This window comes from Chlamydotis macqueenii, chromosome 2, assembly GCF_036417535.1.
Source record: "Chlamydotis macqueenii isolate bChlMac1 chromosome 2, bChlMac1.mat, whole genome shotgun sequence".
Taxonomy (NCBI): Eukaryota; Metazoa; Chordata; class Aves; order Otidiformes; family Otididae; genus Chlamydotis; species Chlamydotis macqueenii.
This window is the reverse complement of record NC_141557.1, coordinates 120337693-120361268: the sequence shown is the minus strand read 5'-3', so window position 1 is coordinate 120361268 and position 23576 is coordinate 120337693. Positions and strand designations below refer to the sequence as shown.

The 23576-nt window shown below is 37.1% G+C and overlaps 1 protein-coding gene across 1 annotated transcript in view; it reads right to left on the bottom strand.

Moving 5' to 3' along the window:
• Positions 1–1551: 1551 nt before the first annotated feature.
• SNTG1 (syntrophin gamma 1) overlaps positions 1552–23576 on the bottom strand; it is a 355089-nt gene continuing 333064 nt past the window's right edge. The window contains exons 17-18 of the mRNA XM_086742308.1: positions 13035–13145; positions 1552–2079 (exon numbers count right to left, since the gene is read on the bottom strand). Of these exons, the coding sequence (XP_086598434.1) occupies positions 1921–2079; positions 13035–13145 (270 nt within the window). The 3' untranslated portion in view covers positions 1552–1920. The remainder of the gene's footprint in view (positions 2080–13034; positions 13146–23576) is intronic.

The following is a 23576-nucleotide window of genomic DNA, read 5'->3' as shown; positions in this document are numbered from 1 at the left end:
GGATTACAACACCATTCCATTTTATTTAGCATGGAAAAGAACCGTGTAACCCTTGGAGGTGTACTAATAAGAAGTAAACATGTACTGAAAGTAATTTGAAAGTGATAAAAGAGTTCCCAGAAAATATATTTTCAGATTACTTAAAACTAGTATCAAGCGACATCCGTTGTACTTCAAGGCAAGGATACTGTCACACACATAAATCTGAATACTTCTAATGCAAAGCAAAAAAAAAACAGAAACATGATTTGCCCCTATAGTTCATTCATCTTTTGTGCCTGCTTTGCATTTTGAATTATTTCCCATTTTGAAAAAGCTTTCCTCTGGCTTCACTTCTGAAGTTTTAATTATTTTAACATGTAGAAAGGGATGTGACAGAATTAGTCTTTCTGCTAAACAAGGCAGATGGTGTTCATAACCTTACATGCTATGTGCTTTTATAACAAGTCTAAGTGGAAAAAAAAAAAAAGAAAAAAAAAGGAAGTTTTGATTTCAATATAATAAACAGAAACCCCATAAAGTACTATTTAAAATGTTATGCACACACTGTAGTTTCACTAACTGTTCTTCCTGCAGTTTTTAAAGTTCTCTTATCCAGTCTGGCAAAAAAAAATCCCTTACCTTTTCCATTCCTTCAGCTATATCTCACACACACTCCCACCATTTTTCCATCTTCACTGATATGTGTAATAGCACAAAATTAAATTACTTTTCAAAATGATATTTAAATAAAGTTATTCATTTTAAATTTACAACTGCTTCATATTTCATCATTAAATTATACTCTGGAACTAGTATGTGGTCGAGAGTGATGTAATATTCTTAGCATACAAAGACAATATGCATTCTGTCTTCTGTTCTTTACAGGTTATTTAATTTATTCCTGTCTTTTACTAACAACATTAAAAAAATATTAAGTATTCAAAGAGCGTACTCATTCTTCAAGCATGTCTATTTTGTTGAGAGTCTGAGTGGAACTAAGGTTCTACTTATGATGTGAAAAAAGGTTAAACATGGAAACAATGTATTTTGTCTCTGAAACAAATTCAACAGCTAAGTCTTGTGAACATAGACGACTAGACTTACAGAATTTAATTATTGACCAAAAAAAAAGGGAGGAAATAAATAGAAGACATGATATGTTATGCACTTGCACTTAAGCTGTAATTAAATTAAATTCATATCACATTATTTTTACTTGAAGAAGAGGGACTTACTCATGGAAAGTAGGTTTGTTTTCTGTGGCTTTTTTTTTTTTTTCTCAAATATAACAGTCCAATATGGCTATATCTTTGTTGTTGTTATTGTTAGACTAAAAGAACAAAATATAAAAAGTAGCATGGCTCCATGTATGGACACAAGTAGGGATTTACAACAGTGCTTAAAGTGCTTTCTTATTTGAGGAGATACTTACACAAATGCCTTTTCATGCTTATCTCCTTGTCACCATCTACTATATGCTTGCTGCTTGTTCTTATGGCATTTATAATATAATGATAGGGTATTAAGTTCGTACTCAGAGTTTAGTATATTGTGATTAAAAAATCTGAAAACAGGAAAATGACAATTCTATTTGTGTATTATTACAGCAATTTGAAAATTTTATTAAATACTGAAGAGCTTCATTTCGTCATTTATTCCTTTGCTTCCAGAGTTGCTTAAAGCACTATGTAAGTACAAATAGATCATACTAAAAGCATATCCATCCTACTCTGGGGTTTCAACTAGGATTATTTACTGATGTCTTGCAGAATAGAGATGAATTTATGATCCCACGTGACCATTTATCTGCTGATGCTGCAAGATGTCTTGCCTCCAGGATTGGTTTCCACATACTTGGTTCACCAAAGGTCTAAATATTATGAATATTTATACATTGTTATGTCTTGTTGTTAAGTGGCAGTGCTGTAATGTGAGATGTCAAGTAGTATACTTTAATTTGCCAGTACCAGAAGTTGTGGGAGCAGCAGAAGCTGTGGCTTGACTGCCTACATACAAAGGGTCCAAACAAGCCACTTTGGCTGCAAAGAATGAGTGGATACAGTGAAGGACTGCAAACAGGTTGGAAAACTCCAGCTCCTGGAAGTGAAAACAAAAAGATTAAACATGAAACAAAAGAACATCTCACAAACATATACCCAGGAACAAACCACTATTCAGTTAGCAATAATTTTAATAGTTGGATGTAATTCTGCTAATGTGCCTTACAATTTCATAACAGTCTACACATCTCTGGACTACTATTGTATACTCAATGTACACCCCAAATCAATAAAGTTGAGTTCCACCTATATTACATTTGTTCATCACATTGCCTCACACTGGTAGCTATTATCTTACCTTTGCTGATTCTTTAACCAAAAAAAAAAAAAAAAGACACATTTTCAAAAAGTGCTACTATCACACAGTGATATTCTGGATCTGTTTTCACTGAGAAGGTTACTGTTATTGGACTGAAAAAAAAGGAACAGACTCCATGTTTTAAACTTATGTGCAACATTAGACAATGTCCTGATTTTTCTACTTAAATTTACATTTCTTTATAGCTCCTCAGCATGTGATTAGACTAGCTGGAACTCTTTTAGACACCACTACAGAGGAAATAAAGAAAACCAACCCTTTTTTTTTACATATATAAATCTACTTCTTTGTGTCTAACTGACTTTATCTGATCAATCTTTTTTTTTTCAGGTTATCTTCAGTATGTGTTTTTGGAGTTGGCATTTCATTAATAAATGTCTGTTATATTTGAAAGCAAATACTGAGGTATTTGAATACATATACATGTAAAGGTGCTAGTGCAGAGTTGCCATCTTCCTTCTTTCATTCACTGCCTATACAGATTTCTTCATTGTACTGTGAGGCCAGTAATAGATATCTGTGGTATATTCTATTTGTCTTTCTGTCCAGCACTGGTATTTCCAGGCTATGTAGTGCTGAGGGGTTTGCTGTTTTGTGTAGAAGAATATTGATAACGTCGTAAATTCAACAAAAATTGCTAAATCTCTCAAAATTACATTAACCTGCAATTTTCTGCCTCTTGCGATTTCCTGGAATATATTGCTTCGCATAATTCGTGGAGATGTTCACAAATCCCTCATGTACAAGGGGGAATATCTGCCTGAAAGCAGAAAGTTGCATGTGCGGAGTGTCCAGTGATGTACTGAATGGGTGGAGCTTTGCTCAGCTCTCTTAAAACTTGAGCAGATGTCCTTCAGACATGCTCAGAAATGAATTTATAACATCCCATGAGCTTCTTTAAACTCCTCTAACTACCAATTCTCAATAAAGAAGATAAAGTTTATGCCAAGTTTCACAAACCTGCCATCTGTGTCCATTAAAAAAAAGTCTGTTTAGAGACATTCTCATTTTTAAGCATTGGGATAAGAGCAATTTTATCACTTTGCCAAAGGTTTTTTCTCCCTCAAATTTCAAAATAAGAAAATTTATCATAGATAGGAAAACAATGGAAATTCAAAGATGAGGAATTAATAAATTACGGAAGTAATTTCAGAATAAGAACTAGCAGTCATTCAAATTAAGTTACTTTTCAGTTAACTCATTTTTATTAATATAATATTATTTATCCTTCTGGTGCTATAATAATAAAACTGAAGCTTAAGATGAGAGAATAAATATTTAGTGGAACAGTGAAATATTTGTAATATCAATTCTGTGTGTTATCTGTAGAAAGACTGTATTTCCCCCTATGTCTCAACAGGATAAGCCTATTAAAACAAATATTCAATTTTGAGAATTGTTTGAGTCAATTAGATAACTCTACTAGCTGGAAGTTCTTACTATCATAATTACAGCTACTGGACACTGAATTTTCACAGTGCATTAGTACAGTTATTACCAACAGTTATCATAGGTGTTTCTGCAACAGTAACACATTGGGAAGATCCATTTCTTAATGGATCTTCAAGGAAAATGGGTGCGGCAACAGACCAGCCTCTGAAGGTCCCATTGGATTACTACTATTGATAGTAATGATGCAATGCAGAAATTACCTTAACTGCAAAGATGAGCACAAAGTCAGGAAATGCTCAATTATTATTTGCCATGAAACATTACTCCTGTTTCAACATATACATGCATATTTAACTGGAAACTAAAGCAATGTGAAGCACAGTAGGCTGACTGGTATGCAGTGAGTACATTCAGGCGTGACTAATGGCTGCAGCTCAATTCACAGAAGCCTGATTGACGGGAATGAGATCTATTAGGAACAACACTTTTCTGGCAGATTAGCCTAGTCACAAGAAAGCTTAATGAACAGATCAAACTTCATGTAGAGCTGCTGATAGACAAAACATTCCCTCACTTCTGCTGAGAACTTGCACTTTTAGCTGCCTATGGATCTGCGCTACTGCCAGCGGATGGAGGGGAACCCACAAGCTTTTGTGCACATCTAGCCACCCTTGGTTGTTTTTGTATATACTTTGTCATCAGTCATCCTTTTGTCTGAATACGCTTTCATCTAGGCAGGTGTCATGGTTTAACCCCAGATGGCAACTAAGCACCACACAGCCACTCGCTCACTCCCTCCTAGTGGGATGGAGGAGAGAATTGGAAGAGTAAAAGTGATAAAACTCATGGGCTGAGATAAAGACAGTTTAATAGGTAAAGCAAAATCCACGCACACAAGCTAAGCAAAATAAGGAATTCATTCACCACTTCCCATTGGCAGGCAGGTGTTCAGCCATCTCTAAGAAAGCAGGGTACATCACGCATAATGGTTATTTCGGAAGACAAATGCCATAACTTCGAGCATTCACCCCTTCCTTCTTCTTCTCTCAGCTTTATATGCTCAGTATAATGTTATATGGTATGGAATATCCCTTTAGTCAGTTGAGGTCAGTTGTCCCAGCTGTGTCCCCTCCCAACTTCTTGTGCACTCTCAGCCTACTCAATGGCAGAGTGGTGTGAGAAGCAGAAAAAGCCTTGACTCTATGTAAGCGCTGCTCAGCAGTAACTAAAACATCCCTGTATTATCAACACTGTTTTCAGCACAAATCCAAAACACAGCCCTATAATAGCTACTATGAAGAAAATTAACTCTACCCCAGCCAAAACCAGCTCAGCAGATCATTGTGCATTGCACATCCAACTTCAGATTAAGTTTAAAATAAATAAACAGGAAAACCCTAAGAAACCTGAAGAAATATGCAGTGAAGCCATTAAAGTTGCTACCAGTAGGGAAAAGCAAATGCTTTGAATCCCCAAAAAGCAAAGAAATTCAAACTTGAGCCACATCTACTTGTTCATGCACAAGTACACAATTCACTATTATTCCAATTTCCAGACTGTTGCCTGTACACCTCACCTAAGACCTTTCTCTCCCAGGAATATCAGTGTACTCTCGTCAAACAGTCTTTCTAAGCTATCTCTTGATCAAAGTACTCTCATCCTACATTGCTGTCGTGATACTAGACATTCCCAGATTATTAATCTGAACATTCACAGTCTCTGCTGAGGACAATGTAAGTGGGCACAAAGATATGTCAGAAAGATGTAGTTACTAAGCATGATAAAAAAATGTATGGGAATTCTAGCAACCTGTCACAAAGAAAGTCTGGATTGAAAGCATGGAGATGGAAAGAGAAAATAGAAAGAGTGCCCCCAGATTAAAAAAAACTCCAACTCTTACTACATTATATTAATGATACCACTACATAAACAATGCATCTACAAAATCAAGCAATTGTATGTTTGTAAGTATTCATGATATGGTTAGAAAAAAATATTTTCTTTCATCTATATATAAACTGCTGATATGAGAAGATTTTTTTTTTCATCAAATGTGGTGTTAGACTGGCTCTCTATTTTAGCATAGAATCTGATTTAAAATAGATATTAAACAGATAATACATGTGCAAGACATCGAGAAACTAAGAGTTGAATCACACAAACCTATATAGATCAGAAATCTGAACTCAGAATGCAGTCATTGCAATTGAGCAATCACTCTGTAAAAATCCTAAGGATGTACACTTAAAATCCATTTAACAATTATATTCTAAATTTGAAGAGCACTGTGATGCTCGCAAAAAAAAAAACTGTCAAGGATTAATTTAATTTTTTTTTTTTTTTTTCTTACTGTCAAGGATTAATTTTTTTTTTTTTTTTGGAGAATATGCTTGAAATGAGCAGAAATGCCAGTCTGGAAAATGGTCCAAGAGTCCATCAAGACACTTTGCAACACTTGAGAGCAAGCATTTTGTTCACATTACAACAAGAGTAACTCAGGCTATTTGTCTTATTTTAGATTAGATTTCTATACAAGATTATTTCAAGTACAAATTAATTGGCATTAATTACTATTAAGGTAGCACTAATAAATTAATAAGTATTAGTGCTAAATCCTTGAAGTTACACTTCTTCCTTTGCTGATATAATATTTCTGCTCTCTTCTGTTCTACACATTCAAACAGGCAAAAAGAATTGACTGGATCTTCATCATGATGCACTGATTTTTGCATTCACTTTGGTTTTGTAACACTCAGCTTAGGCGTTCAGCTAGTCTGTGATCAAAAGCTAACCTGATGCAGCACAGCTGCATTATCTCACCTGAATTCTTCTGACAGAACTGCTGAGCTGTGAAAAAGCCCTGCAAGTTGAGAAAGGTGAAAGCACAGACTGAAGTGTAGCTTTTGAGTTATACTTAAGTTTTACAAGGTACAGAAACCCTCAGTTCACTGAAATTACTGATTGGTGCATTTACTTACAAAATTCAAATAGAAATTGCATGTTATAAGAAAAATAGCACTGATGCTGACTTTTATATACATTCCATACTCCTATGTTCGGAAGCATATATATATATTTGTCATAGTTCAGCCCTAATCGGGACCAGACTACGCAGTCTTTCTCTCATTCCCCTCACCCTCTGAGAGAATAGGGGGAGATGATATAAGGAAAAACGGCTTGAGGTTTGAAATAAAGATGGGGAGAAATCCTTAAATTTACTGTCACGGGCAAAACAAACTTGACGTGGGGAAAACTATTCATTTATTTCTAAAACTAGCAGGAGAATAAGACAGGGAACAAGATAACCTCCCCCCACCCCTCCCTCTTCCTGGGCTTAACATTGTCTCTACTACCTTCCCCCCACCTCAAGCAGCACAGGGGGGAAGAGGGAATGGGGGTCGCGGTCAGTTCATCACGCGTTGTTTTACGCGGCTGTGTCATCGTCAGGGGAAGAACTCCTCACATTCCTTCCCGGCTCCTTCATGGGGTCCCTCCTGCGGGCCACAGTCCTTCGTGGAACTGCCCAGCATGGGTCATCTCTTCCACGGGGTGCAGTCCCTCCAGAACAGCTGCCCCAGCAGGCCCTCCACGGGCCACAGCCTCCTTCAGGCCTCCACCTGCTCCGGCGTGGGGTCCTCCATGGGCTGCAGGTGGATCTCTGCCCCTCCGTGGACCTTCATGGACTGCAGGGGGACAATCTGCTCCACCATGGTCATCAGCACAGGCTGCAGGGGAATCTTGGCCAGGAGCCACATTATTCCTCCCCCTCCTTCTTCACTGACCTTAGCATCTGCAGCCGTTCCTCACAACAGGCTGGCAGACGCCTCTCAGCATCCTTTTTACATCTTATTCACTTCTCATCTCCTCTCCAGTTCTTGCAGCCAGGCTGGGCCGAGTTGGGCCCAGTCGGCTGCCCGGTGGGAGGCCAGGGGGTGAGGCCTGCAAGGCCCACAAGGCTCCCACCTCCCCCTCTCTACCCCCGCTCAGCTGCTTCACATCTTCTCCTCTCCTTTTTTTTTTTTTTTTTTTTTTTTTTTCCTCTTTTCCCCTTCTTAAATACGTTATCGCAGAGGCGTTATCATGGGACATTCTGCTACCAATTGGCTCAGCCTTGGCCAGCAGCAGGTCCACTCTAGGCCCAGCTGAGTCCACTAAACAAAGGGGGAGTGACTTCTAGCAGTTTCCTACAGAAGCTACCACCTTAGGCCCCCCCTCACTAAACAAAACCAGAACAATATTGAAATAGGTTCTCTCAAGATACTCTTAATTTTTGTCAGAAAAATATAAAGCAATTTCTATTGCAGTGGTCCAATACTTTGCCAGATAAAATTAAAGAGCACAGCACTTTGAGTATATTCCAGTCCTGAGATTGTGTTAGCCTCTGGAAGCTGCTGTGATACTGGAGAGACATGAACGGATCATTAAACTACAGCTAAAAGAATAGATAAATAAATAGGTAACTGGAAAGGAAGGTGCCTAAGTGAATCCTTTTGTATCTTACAGATGAGGAGAAAGCTTTGCCTTTGTGTGCTTGGTTTTTTCAACCCAACCCCAACAGCTCAGTAAGAATGAAAGAGAGGGACACATAGGCTCCACTTTCTGACAAGCCGACAGCTCTATTTTGTAGCTCTCACTCAGAAAAATTCTGTCTGACTGGGAAAATTTGTGCAATATCTCCTGCTGAGTGACAGCTGGGAAATAACTTACAGATTGGAACGTCTAAGGGGTATCAGTGATTAATGTTGCCCCTAAGTGGTTTTCTTCTCAGAAACCACTTAGACCTTGCCTTAGAGACCTTCAAAGCTAGGTATTTGCATCCAGGCACCCTGCCATGGACCCACTGGTGTGACCTATGGTAATTACTGTTCAGATTTTTCAGACTGGAATCGTTTAAATTTACGAGGAAACACTTCTTTTATACTACACTATATATCTTTATAGTAACACAATATTACTAACAAAGAAGCCAAACAAAAGTATCAGTACAAAGCTGCTACAGGAAAAAAAAAAGCAATATTTTAACAGTATCTGAGAGAATAATGCAAATGTTTAAATATCTTAAATTTTTTTCATGCTGAAAAGAAGTCTATTTGGTTAAACTGTAACTAAATCCATAGCACACGTTGTGTGCCTCAAAGCATGCCATTTTGAATTTTGTTAAGTCAGGCATGAAGCACACTGTAAAAAAAATTTGACAGCTTTATAAAAATATTAGTTATTCAGTGTCAGCGAAGAACTTTCTGTCATTTAGGAACATAAACTCTGGTGGCAAGTGTGTTTCTCAAAAAAAAAAAAGCAAAGCTGACTGATGAATGGATGTGGTTCTGTATTTTTTTTTCAAAAAGTATTTTTCCTAGATTCTTTTAACAATAACAGTGATATCTCTCTATATTCCACCAGAATGCAGAGAAGATGTTGGAAAATTATTAAGACAGTATGGCTAAAATTTAAAATGCTGCTGCATAATTATTGTTTTCCAAGCAATGTTCACCTACAAGTCTGAATGTATTTCCAGAATAATATCAAATTTATTTAAATTTTGGATCAAAATTACATAGCTAAGCACTCTGATACTCTTAATTCTCTAGATAATGAATAAGTGTTCTAAAGCTAAAGGATATTATCGCACAGACACTATATGCCGTAATCACACACAACTCAAATAGCATGAGATAGATACACAAAAAAACCGTGCACCATTGTAAATGAAGAAAGACAGGAAGCATTTGGAATTTGATAACTCACATTTTTACAGGAAGGAATTATATAGAATCAGAGAATAATTTAGTTTGGAAAAGACCTTTAAGATCATCTAGTCCACCTGTAAACTTAACATTGCCAAGTCCACCACTAAGCCAGGTCTCCAAGCACCACATCTACACGTATTTTAAATATCTCCAGGAATGGTGACTCCACCACTTCCCTGGGCAGCCTGTTCCAGTGCTTGACAACCCTTTCAGTGAATATTTTTTTTCCTAATATCCAATCTAAACCTCCCCTGATACAACTTGAGGTCATTTCTATCACTTCTAATTGTGAGAAGAGATCAATACCTGCCTCCCTACAACCTCCTTACAGGTAGCTGTAGAGAGCGATAAGGTCTTTCCTTAGCCTCCATTTCTCTGGACTAAATAATCCTGGTTCCCTCAACCACTCCTCATAACATGAGTACTCTAGAACTTTCACCAGCTTTGTTGCCCCTCTTTGGACACACTCCAGCACCTCAATGTCTTTCTTGCACTGAGGGGCCCAAAACTGAACACGGTATTTGAGGTGTGGCCAAAAACAGGGGGACGGTCACTTCCCTACTCCTGCTGGCCACACTGTTCCTGATGCAAGCCAGAATGCTGTTGACTTTCTTGGCCACCTGGGCACACTGCTGGCTCATATTCAGCTGGCTGTTGACAATGATGAAAGCAATATTATTTTAAAAATATAAACAACAAAAAAAACTCTATAGCCATAGCACCTCATATTTGCAGGGAGTAACTGAATTATAGTGCACTAAATACATTAACATATTCGATCAGTGCCATTGCTGAAACTCAGAGATGGAGGAAAACAGACCTTGGAGGCAAGAAAAGCAGGACTCTCAAATCAGGTATGCAATGCGGTGTCACGTTCTGCATAGAGTGTGTTAGTGTTAACGATGAAGGGGAAAAAAGCACTCTTAGTTCTAGTGAAGGTCTTAAGTTGTGTCAAAGTTACCTGCCATGCCATGCTTCCACATTACTGCTTGGGAATGCAGGAGTGAAGAGCTCTAACATGTTGGGACAATGGCTTCTCAGATTTTTGGTTTTGTTCTCAGCTGTGAGCTCTCATTTCACTACATTCTGATTATTCCCCATGTATTTTAACTGGCAAAAAAACCTATCCTTATATAAAGAAAATCTTATGCTGTATTTCCCCTTACAACAGTAGGTCTCCAGGCCATCTGAAGCACAGAGCTGCATTTAACAGGTGATGATAGCTATGGCCATGAATATTCATCACAACCTTTAACAGATGCTTTACAAAACTCCCATCATCGGATTCCAAATGATGCCTGCATACAGTATGCATGAAACCTGGCATTACAAGCATTTCTGAAAACCTGATTAACATTTCCTAATGACTCAAGAGTTCCCCAAATAGCTATACTTCTATCTGTGTAATGCTAGTAAAGTCCAAAAAATACAGGCTATATTGTTTCACCTCTTCTCATGCTGAATAGTGCTTTAAATCCATGTAAGGCTTAAAGGATACTGAAGAGGCTTATTCACAGAATTTTAAATTAACCAAAGTTGAAAAAAATATGACCAAAGAATCTTCACAATCATTTTATAGTCCCATTTATCTATATTTCTTAGACTTAAGCAACACACTTCATATATAACAAATTGCAACAGACAGAAGTGCACACTATAAATGCTGTAACACCTTCCAAAGACAACATAATCTGGTATTTTTTATCATTATAATTGATATGCTTTGATCAACAAGAAAATGAATTGAAACTGGCAAATTTTTATTTCCAGATTGATCAATGTGGAAGTCTAATTTTATAATAAAGAAGGCAACCAGGGAACATGACCAGGATATTAATAAGCATGCTAGCAAGTTTGTATAATATTCTGCCTTCAGAAGATAGAAGGTAGAATTTATACCTTGGTAAAAGGTAGAAAGGTGAAATTTTCTAGAAATAAAGCTCTGTTCAGTTTGAGTGTGAATAACAACAGGTACGATAAAGGTACCAGGATATCTCCAAGTGATTTGCGTGGCAGATTTAGTTTAAAATATTAAAACATTTTAATGAAAACTATGTTTCTTCTTCAAAATCTAGATTTCATACTTTGGTTTTATTTTTTTTTAATTTAATTTAGTATTAAAAGTATAGTGTAGCTTTACCAAAAAAAAAAAAAAAAAAAAGAAACACCATCCCGTTCTTAGATTCCTATCAAATTTCTTTAATCCTAAAATCATGTGTTAATATAATGGCAATAGCAGACATATATCAGAAAAATAATGATAAGTTTCATACTTCAGCTGTACTTAGGAGCGTGATAAAAGTTTCCAATTATTTGCTTACCAGAAAATAATCCTCTCAACATTAGGTTGTTATGTTCTCTTGTTAGAGATGAAAAGAAATTCTGTACTATTAAAACAACTTCTGAAGGGAATTGGAAGTAAGAAAATATTTATCTTTGAGATGTAGCGGAACATGAAGTTATTGGAAGCCACAGCCCACCACACTTCATTGCCATTGATTCAGCTGGAGCTTTTACGTACCTTTATTGTATTGAGTACAACATTCAATATCACATAAATAGCTGTTAGGTAGAAAATAATTAACAACAAACAAAACCAGACATACAGGAAGGAAAAATAGCTGCTTAATGTAGCTATTTGTGTTTAAACTCACAATTGCCCTTGATAAAATGCCTTTTTTCTTTATATACCTTATTATCCTGTGTATATTTAGCCCTTTTAGACAACAATTTATTTCACAGTTTCCTTTTTGCTCAGAGAACCGTATTGTTATTATATCTATTCAGCAATTTTCTCTCTGACACAGTCAGGAAAATTGGTATAACAAATGCTTCAAAAGCAAGGCTTAAAGGTGGCCAATAAAAGAGTCTTTAAGGATTCTAGTAAAAAAAGACCTTCGATTCAGACTCGAAGGCAGTTCCAGTTATGAAAGATCCTGGGAGATCACTTCTCTGCACAAACACTGGGACAGCAAATGCCCTATTCTCAAAAGACATAAATCAAACTAAGCATAAATCTCTTAGGGCTACTGTTTTCATAAATTAACTCTTGAATCAAAAGCACAACTGAAAATACCACTTTTCTGCTTATGACTGAGACACAGATACAAAGCTTCAGTCGTGTAAGAGCATAAGTGTTTAATCCACACTTTTTTGCTCTGAGAAATAAAAAAATATTTTAAACCTCTGCTGGGTTTTGTCCCCAGGTTGGTTTAAGGATAGGCTGAAAAACAGGACATTCAAATTCTCAGCCAGCTTTATCAAAATGATAAAGAGAGTTGGGAAATAAAGCATAGATAGTAAGTCCTTTTTATTTTTTTTTTAATGTAATTACACATTTTAAAATACTTTAGTAAAAATCCAAGCAATTGATTCAGTTTTCTTTTCTTGGAATTTCTTTGATTTTCTTTGCATTTTTGTGCATTAATCTATTATTTCTAAGTATTTTAACTTACTCCTGCATTCTTCTAGATGTTTTGATAACTGCTTGTAATGTACATTACGTTTATAAAGCAAACAATGTATTGTTTTTACCTTTGCTTCAATTTGTTTAGTATCTTGGTTTTGGAACAAAAATTTGATTTTGCTCTTCCCATCATCTGAAGAACCTTTGAGCTGGGAAAACTTGTACCTCCAAAGTACAGCCTAGAGGGGAAAAAAAAAGAAACATAAAGAAACATACACAAGCAAGTCAGTGTAGTTATTATTGAAAATTATATCAGAAATAGATGATCTCATTCCAAATGAATTTTTAATCTCTCCATGGTACATAAATCAATTTAGTGTTATATGATCTGATGTCCCTTTGATCATCTGGATGTATTATACTTTGGCAGTGTCTGATTCAGATCAGTTAGACTACATTTGTGAAATTTACTCTGAAATCCCTTTATCTGTATTTAATCCTGATAAAACAAAAAAAAAAAAAAAAGAGAGGGTAAATTCATTTTCATGCCAAAAACCAAAAACCAAAGATTTTTTTCCACTAACGATCTGTGGATTCCCTACTCTACTCAAAGTCATAACCTGTTATAGAAGTCCTCTCTTTTTCTTTCCACATCATAAAAATCTAGTTGCATTGACATAAAGGACGTATCAAATTAAAAACAAATATCTATTTTTAAATGATAAAATAACAAAAGGAAACCTTGTAATGAGAACTTCTTTTTGAGTTTACTTTTGAAAGCTCTAATCAGGAATTTGAGCAGATCATTAATTCTAAAGCATATCAGTGGCCATTTGAGTAATTATACGATGAATTACATTGTGTCTTGTTGAAAAAAAAAAGACACATTGATCTACAGAATAAACATGCAATTAATAACATTTACAGCTGACTAGAAAAATATCTTTTTAATATGTAATGTGGATATAGGTAGAAGAAAAATACATTTCAAGCTACTTGGCTTAAAAGTGTCAGAGTCATTTTTTCTTGTGAGTATTTTCAGCCTAATCTAAAGATACCTCCCTCCTCACGAATATTTTGAAGCACTAACATTTTTCATTGTGATTTCAGCAGTATTTCACATAATTATACTCACAGCACTCACATTGTGCTGTTACTTCGAAGGGACATTAATTTCACATGGATTGGACAACACAGAAACTTTAGGTGAGAAGTGCTGTTCCATTTTCTTTTGTCTAAGGGTTTGTAAATTACTTCCTCTCAGTCACATAAGATGACGTTTCCATCTGTGCCCTTTGTCTATATCTATGAATGATTTAGTACCTACTTAAAATTAAACGGAATATGAGGGAGGTCAAATTTTTAACTGTCCTACATCTATGCAGGTCCCTTTGCTTCAGGATGTGTTGATCTCTTTATGTTAATGAGCTGGCAAAAATCTCTAACCTGCACTAAGCTAAATAAAGGTAGCTATGTTTGTATTAGTAACTTGAAGAAGAAAAAAACCAAAAGGACAATATCTTAATTGTGCACAGTACACAAAGCAAGTGCCAGAATTATTTTCCCCAAATTCTATCTATTTGCCCCTTCCAGATAAAAAAAAACCCAAAAACTAATCTCAGCACCACTATCATTACCTGTGTGTATGTGACAGGTGAGCTCCCATCTGCTGTAAATAGAGTTGAGTACATTCAGGTTTAGATAAACTAGAGGAATTTGACAATTTATGTGACACTATATCATATTTGTTTCAAATGCTGTCCTCCCGAGCCCACTAATCTGTGCTACAGAAAATAGAATAACTTCCTTCATCTCTAAGTGTGTGAAATTCCTTTAACTTCATTTGATCAATGATGTTTACTTAAGTCCTGTAGATAGTGAGTTAAAAAAAAACCAAAACAAAACAAAAGTTCAGTATACTAGTCAGGTAACCATACTTCCTACCTACATTGTAAAGCCCTTTTTTTACAGACCTGTGTAACTCAACAAATCTTGTCAGAAGATCAAGACCATTGCCTTTCTGCAGGAACAGCAAATCTATTTAAGCACGTCATTTCCTAGATGAAAAATGTAAAGGGCATTGATGGTCTCTTTATCTCAGGAGAAAAACAATCAAAGAAACAAGTTATCATCTTTCACTTCTCTGATGATATACAGGGAGGTCAGGAGAAGGGTGCAGTAGCAACAGGGACCCTTAGACAGGCAGGCAAAATCCCGGGGTACCTGGCCTTATTCTCAATCAGATTAAGTTTGAGTGAAGACGAAGGATATACAGAACCGCAGTACTGCAGCATTTCCCATGCAGTTTTGCCACTTGCTTCATTCCCACTCAGAGAAAAGAGAATGACAGTCGCACCAAACCACAGGTGTGATTCAAGAACACACTACAGTCTATGCATAACATAGGTTTTGGAGAGCTCTATTTAGCAACACCTTTTATTTAAATACATTGCAAAATTAGATCTACAGTGTGAAGGGGATGAAATCCTTCTTAAAATTAATCCCAACAAGACTGCACTTCTTCCATCAAGACATCAAAACAAGTTCCTAAAACTGTCAGTTCAACAGCATATTTCACAGAGACTATTAAACACTTTTTGTCTTAAATGTAAGGAATAAAAATACCATTGACAATGTATGAAATTATTCCCAAATGAAAGAACTATGTTTCTTTTGAGTAATACTCAACAAATTGCACATATTCCTTTTTTCCCAAAGATGTGCACATGAAGGAGGATTCTTTTTGCAAAAATAAGAGTGGTGAAATGTGAGTTTTAAGTTAAGTCAGGAATACAAAGTATTTCAAACATCCTGGCTACTTCTTTTGTTCTAGAGAATTTCTGAATAACAATACCTTCATCCTGGTTTGAACGGGGATGAATACTAGTTCACTCTGATACACTCTGGATATGTCTACAACTCAATGTACCACACTACACTAGAAGTGTAACAACTAGCTTAAACTAGATGTCCAAATTCTAGATAGCTGAAATAAGGTGAATTAGTTAATCATGTGCCCAGTAAGACCCATTTAATTCCTTGTCTCCTACAAAAGAAGCACAAGTGCTACGCTGTGTAGCAAGAACTGCACATTTTGCATGTGTAGCAGATGTACGAGATGATGCAGAATGCTGTGACCAGCAGTTAGATAACTCTCTTAAAATACAGTACCTTCGGGATCCTTAAATTACTTTCTCTTTTGGTTTCATATGACCTGGGTGGGTTGGTGTTTTGTTTTCATTTTCATAACTGCAAAATGCATAGGCAGTGAACAGGGACCAGACCTATCTTTTTTCAATGACTACCTCATAGAATCATAGAATGGTTAGAGTTGGAAGGGACCTTCAAAGGTCATCTAGTCCAACCCCCCTGCAAGAAGCAGGGACATCCCCAACTAAATCAGGTTGCTCAGAGCCTCATCCAGCCTGGCCTTCAACGTTTCCAGGGATGGGGCATCCACCACCTCTCTGGGCAACCTGTTCCAGCATTCTACAACTCGCATTGTGAAAATTTTTTTCCTAACATCCAATCTAAATCTACCCCCCTCTATTTTAAAACCATTACCCCTTGTCCTATTGCAACAGGCCCTACTGAACAGCCTCTCCCCATCTTTCTTGTAGGCCCCCTTGAGGTACCGCTATAAGGTCTCCCTGGAGCCTCCTCTTCTGAACAGCCCCAACTCTCTCAGCCTGTCCTCATAGGAAAGCTGCTCCAGCCCTCTGATCATCTTTGTAGCCCTCCTCTGGACCTTCTCCAACTGGTTCATGCCCTTCTTGTGTTGGGGGCTCCAGAACTGGACACAGTACTCCAGGTGGGGTCTCACCAGGGCAGAGTAGAGGGGCAGAATCACCTCCCTCGACCTGCTGGCCACGCTCCTCTTGATGCAGCCCAGGATGCGGTTGGCCTTCTGGGCCGCAAGGGCGCATTGCCAGCTCATGTTGAGCTTCTTGTCCACCATAACTCCCAAATCCTTCTCCTCAGGGCTGCTCTCAATCCATTCCCCGCCCAGCCTGTATTTGTGCCTGGGATTGCCATGACCCAGGTGCAGGACCTTGCACTTGGCCTGGTTGAACTTCATGAGGCTGGCACAGGCCCACCTCTCCAGCCTGTCAAGGTCCCTCTGGATGGCATCCCTCCCTTCCAGCATGTCAACAACAGCACACAGCTTGGTGTCATCAGCGAACTTGCTGAGGGTGCACTCTATCCCACTGTCCATGTCACCGACAAAGATGTTGAACACGGCCAGGCCCAACACAGACCCCTGAGGGACACCACTTGTGACCAGTCTCCACTTTGACATCGAGCCATTGACCACCACTCTCTGAGTACAGCCATCCAGCCAACTCCTTACCCACCAAGTGGTCCGTCCATCAAAGCCATGCCTCTCTAGTTCAGAGAGAAGGATGTTGTGCGGGAGAGTGTCAAAAGCTTTGCACAAGTCCAGGTAGATGATATCTGTTGCTCATCCCTTGTCCACTGATGCTGTGACCCCATCATAGAAGGCCACCAAATCAGTCAGGCATGATTTGCCCTTGGTGAAGCCATGTTGGCTGTCACCAACCACCTTCTTGCTCTCCATGTGCCTTAGCATGGTTTCCAGGAGAATCTGCTCCATGACCTTGCCAGGCACAGAGGTGAGGCTGACTGGCCTGTAGTTGCCCGGGTCCTCCTTGTTCCCCTTTTTAAAAATGGGGGTTATGTTCCCTCTCTTTCAGTCATCGGGGACCTCACCAGACCGCCACGACTTCTCAAATATGATGGCCAGTGGCTTGGCAACTTCATCCGCTTGTTCCCTCAGGACCTGTGGATGGATCTCATCAGTTCCCATGGACTTGTGCACCTTCAAGTTCCTCAGATGATCCCGAACCCGCTCTTCGAGTACAGTGGGCGGTTCTTCATCCTCCCAGTCCCTGCTTGTGCCTTCCACAGCTTGGGTGGCGAGACAAGAGCCCTTATCGGTGAAGACTGAGGCAAAAAAGTCATTGAGTACCTCAGCTTTCTCTATGTCCCAGGTAACCAGGACACTGGTTTCCTTCTGGAGGAGGCCTACATTCTCCTTGGACTTTCTTTTGACCCCTACATACTTACAGAAGCTTTTCTTGTTGCTTTTTATATCCTTGGCCAGATTCAATTCTGTCAGGGCTTTAGCCTTCCTCACCTGATCCCTGGCCAATCGCACAGCCTCTTTGTAGTCCTCCCAGGCTACCTGACTCTGTTTCCACCCTCTATAGGCTTTCCTCTTCACTTTCAGTTGGTCCAGGAGCTCCTTGCTCATCCACGCTCCTGGCCTTTTTGCCCGACTTGTCAAAGTAGAAAGGAGAAGCAAGACGTACTCCTCTAAGTACTCAGTTTCACAGAGATACGTAGCTACAGCATTGACATAAACACATGAGAGAGAGTTTCACGTGTTGTTATCTTTCACGTTCCTATGGGCTGACATCAGTGTCACAGTGCTCGCTGAGTTGACCGTTCTGAATTCTAATTTTAAAGGCTAATTCTCCCGCATTAGGAGCAGGTAACCCTGGGGACACTGGTCTATACCACTGCCAAAGCCAGGTGAATGATATTTCCCTGGTTTTGAACACCACAGTTACTCAGAACCATTTGTTGAATGCTTGCCTCAGAGAGTTAACATAGGTTGACATCATTTTGCACAAAAATACATGTATATTTATGTATAGATTAACTTCTAAGCAACAAGTACATTTGTAAAACATTTTGGCTTTTCAACAAATTGCCAAAAAACCTAAATGTGTTTCATATAAATTATTCTTAAATCAGTTTTTGTGAATTATTTGTAGCAGAAGTACTTACTGGATTGAAGGTGCAGTGTCACTGAGCTCAACACTCTATAATATATTCTGATAGGGTTTATTTTAGTTAATAAAAACAGCCTGTTCTCTTCAAGCGCTCTCTGCATATAATCCTCAGTAACTGTGTGTAACCTACATCACTGAGAATATTTTACAGCACTATATATACACCAGTTTTAGGAAGTGGTACATTTTCGTTCACCCTAAAATAGATTTGACAGGTGGACCAGGTGGCAATTCCCTTTAAAGCACAAAATGCAACCAAATTAAAAAACCTTCTGTGGTGGATGCTGGCATCGGCTACTCATGAAGACCCTGAGACACTCCTCAAGTCGAGGCACACAACCTTGTCATGCCTTGATGGAGGACCAAGATGAGAACTCTGTATGCACTATTTATCGCCTTTAAAAGGGAACTCAATCTGTGAGTAGAGCCAGAACTTGTGAATAACAGCAAGCAGTCCAATTTAGAAATGGGGGACCAAGGTAATAGCATACACTGAAAATAGCACCAGCTTTATAACTTGCATAAATCCAGTGTGGTCATGGAAAATCTGACATAGTTAATCCATATTTTGAGAAATGCACAGTAAGAAGACAAACTTACTGAAAAAATACTGTATGTATCATGCATAACATTGAAAAGAACCAATAAGATATAAATCCTTTTCCCAATTATTATTCATGGATCACTTAGGCTGCATTTTACATTTTATATACTTTAATAAAATTAAATTCAAAGAATACCATAATACAATGCAAACAAATAAACAGTGCAGACAAGCTGACAAATTAGATTTAAGACTTCTCTTGAGATGCTATTAAATTATTGCAATAAGAAATCATCAAAAAGCAAATCCTATCTTCACTGAAATTAATAGAATTTTTTTTTCTTTCGACATATCTGGGATCAAGATTCTTCACCAAAACTTTTTAATGAGAAAAATTTTATTTATAAGTAATCACCTAGGACTCATTTGTTCTACTCTTTGTAACCAAATTACTGTCTATTACATTCCACTAGTGTTATTTTGCTATAATTACACAAGGATGCTCTCTACCTGCATATTTTTATTTTACAGATGGGGCATAAATACAATACATAAATGGCACATGGAAGAAAAACTATTGACTTCAGTACCTGTAATACTTTGCTGATGTTCCTCACAGTCACATAAATGAAGAAAATTATATTTCTTCTATTCTTAGCACTAGTGCTAAATCTGGAACATTTTTTCTGCAAGGGACCTTAGAAAATATTTTCACAGTCATATCATATGTCAGTTTGCTACTCATTCCCATAATTTCAGGATCCTAGACTAAACTACATAAAATTTTTATGAGATATCATATTTTCTGATAGTACAATGAAAACAAAATCACTTCCCATGTAGATAACAGTATCAGAAAAGCAGGAATGGATTATAGTTATCTTAGTTTAGGGTATGATCAGGAGCCTTGGTTAGGGTTTTTGTTTTGTTTTGGGTCAAGCAGCTTGATTTATCCTAAATAGAGACTCAATTACCAAAGAAACACAGAATAAGGAAGTCTCTCTGTATTCGCACTTACCATACTCTAAGGAATATGCATAGAAATATGAGTGTCTGACTAGTCCATGGCTCTGTGATAACTGTATGATTTAGCAAGAATATACTTGCTATATATATTTTGCGTTGGCACTAGGAAAGAAAAGCTGCATTTTGTCAACACAATAGCCTTGAACTAGAATAGAATTAATTTGTGTCCTGTGGCTTCAGTGATGAACTACTTTCAATTTATTATTAAACAGTCTTGCCTCTTCTATTTTGTATTATGCATTGTGGATCAATTCTTACAAAAAGACCATTTACACTTAATGAACTAATGAAATAGTGCTTGCACCACATACTGCAACGGCATTAATTCACCTGCCAGTGTACATCACCAAATATAGGTTTTCTCTATAGTATTGACATGAATTATGCAGGTTTTATTATGTAATAGCAAAAGAAGTTTGGCCTTCAAATAATAGTCTCAGCAAAGCACTTTGCTGGCTTTTCCATCAGATCTTCAAAAAGCTGTACTTTTCCAACACTGCCTTCTTTCCTCTTGATACTCTGACTGATTAAATCAATCTTCTATTTAGCTTCTAAAGGCAATTTTTTATACTATATGTATTACGGAATTACACTACATTTCAATGGACACCTTTCAAGCTAATGTTGTTTGTCATCTGACTAAAGTACGTGATACTTCTACATGTCAAACTAAAGTGCAGATGCTCTGTGGGTCCTTATTTTCAAGAATAAAAGTAATTGGGTCTTTGTGTAGCTGGGATACACCTTAATTTGGCTGTTTGTCTGATACCTAATTGAGAAAGATTGTATTCCTGCAAAGTGACACTTTGTCCATACTGATGGCAGCAGTAGGGAACTGAGTAGGATTAAGATCTTGTTCATGCTCAGTTCTACTGTGTTACCAATCTCTGGAGAGTGTCTTACTGCAAAAGAATTATGGTCCCAGGCAATTTCCTTTATCAACTGCAATGGCTTTATAACTGTAAAGGGAAAGACAGAAGAGGACACAGAGGATAAAGAACAAAAATGAGACAAAGAGAAAAAGCAAGAAAGCCAGCCCTAATAAAATAACTGTTCTTGTCTATTACTGAAGTTACATCAAATGTTGGAAGACTACACCTTATTTGCTTAGTACTAATGGATGATCTACCAACATTTGTTTGTTTCTAGACACAGTACATAAAACTGTATAAACCATGCTTGACAGCTCATATTAAAGCTATAGTAGCTATTTGTTGACCATTTCAATTTCTAAGCATGGAATAAATATTTGTTCACAAGAGTTACAATATAAAATCTCCACCTTGAAGTGAGCCTGGTTTCCTTCTGTCTTCTCTGTTACTGAATTTTGGATATCAAAGTTTATTTTTTACATGCTGTTTTATTTCAATATCCTGTATGTGTATTCCCCTCATGAAGAGACAGACCTTAAGGTATATATCCCTAGAAAATATGGAGTCTGTTCCTAAAGAAATTCAGGGAAATTCTGTTCTGTGTTATTTAGTAGCCTTTTGGTATGGAAAACATATTAAATATATTTGCAATGCTATTTATTGCTTACAGTGTATTCTCTTTTTTTCATGAAATGAGCAAGATGTCTACGAGGGAACAGATGATAGGTACACGGAGCTTTGTTGATATGCACCTCGTGGGCCATTATGGAGTCTTTTGTTACTTTGTTCTAGCATCACTATATAATTTAGCAGCACTTTAATTTATTTTCAATCCTATAAGGGATGATTTTTTTCTCTTCTGACAAATATATATATATTTTTGACTGCTGCTTTAACGAGCAGTAAATGTGATGGAATACAGACATAGTACTTTGCACAGGTAGGTATATTGCAATGTACACTCACACAAACACATACCTATATTATTCAAACAAGCTATGATGCAAACATGCACATTATAGAAAATAAATTTAATTAATATGTCAGTATAAACAGAAGCACATGTAACATACATATATCTATGTATTTACACCCACACACTTGAACAACAGACAATTTATTTGTTAGAAGTATGTTTAAAAAAGTTATTGAACGCCACTTGAGTAAGTAATTTTATATATTATATCATATTCAGAGTAGTAGTTAGATGGACTTCTGTACATGTCGTGTTATGCTTTTTAATCTATCAATCTCCATCCTTAATTCTAAAGGTGGCTACACTGACTGTAAAATCTTATTTATAAATGCTTATTGCAATATCTGTGTATGTCCATACCTAGCATAAAATAATCCACAAAAGAGTTATATTTGCTCACTAAAACATTGACATCTGTATACTAGCTAATATTAGACAAATGTAGGACCTGAATTAATGTGCTGTAATTGTGCAGTACTTAGGGAAAATGTTTTCCCCAGTAGACACTGACATACAATGATGCAAAAAATGACCTAGGGTAAAATTTGGTTTATTACTTCTAATATCTGCAACAGAACTTTTTGCATCTTTTTAGAATTTTCATAAGTAACATTAAATCATTTAGCATCTAAAACATCTCAAAAGAAAAATTATGAAAAATTATGTCTGGAGTAGATGCTATATACTAAGACACCTTGTAGTGCAAGGAGTAACTAAATAAAATCTGGAAAACTTGATTAGGCAGCCAAGAGAAAGGATAATACCTAAATGGTATTCATAAAGACTAAATAAATTCACTTTTAGTAGAATAAGATCAAGGAAGAAAGAGGGAAGTTCAGTAAGAGGATGTTATTTAACATCCTGTATTTCAAATACTGCAAATGAAATTACATTAAAGCTAGTGGATATTTTTTGAAGAGGTCCCCAGTGGAAGAGATGCTGTGGGGACTCCCACTAATGATCAAATTTCAAATTCCATGTATGCTGATACAGGACACAGGTGGTCTTTTCACTCCAGATATATCACTACCACAAATGAAGGACTATCATAGTCAAACATTTCCCAATGTCTGCTTGGCCTGCACATCACAGTTCTCTTTCAAACTATACATCATTTTTCATTAGTTTCTCAGACCTTGCTTGGAAAAGAGATTTTGAACTCCTGCTTCATATGAACTCCTTCATTAGGTGGAGAAATAATACCTTCAGCTTATTGTGACTAAACACTTCCAGTTTATGTTTCAGTTTATGCAAGTATAGGAATATTGTTGAAGAACACTATCATCATAGACACAATGTACACTTGCCATCATTATAATGAAGATACTTGAATAAGATTTTCAGCTGAAAGAATCACAACCGTTATATTTCCATTGAATGATGGAAAGTAGGTAATGGTTTTCCTATTTAGGTACTCATTAAAAAGTGGTTGA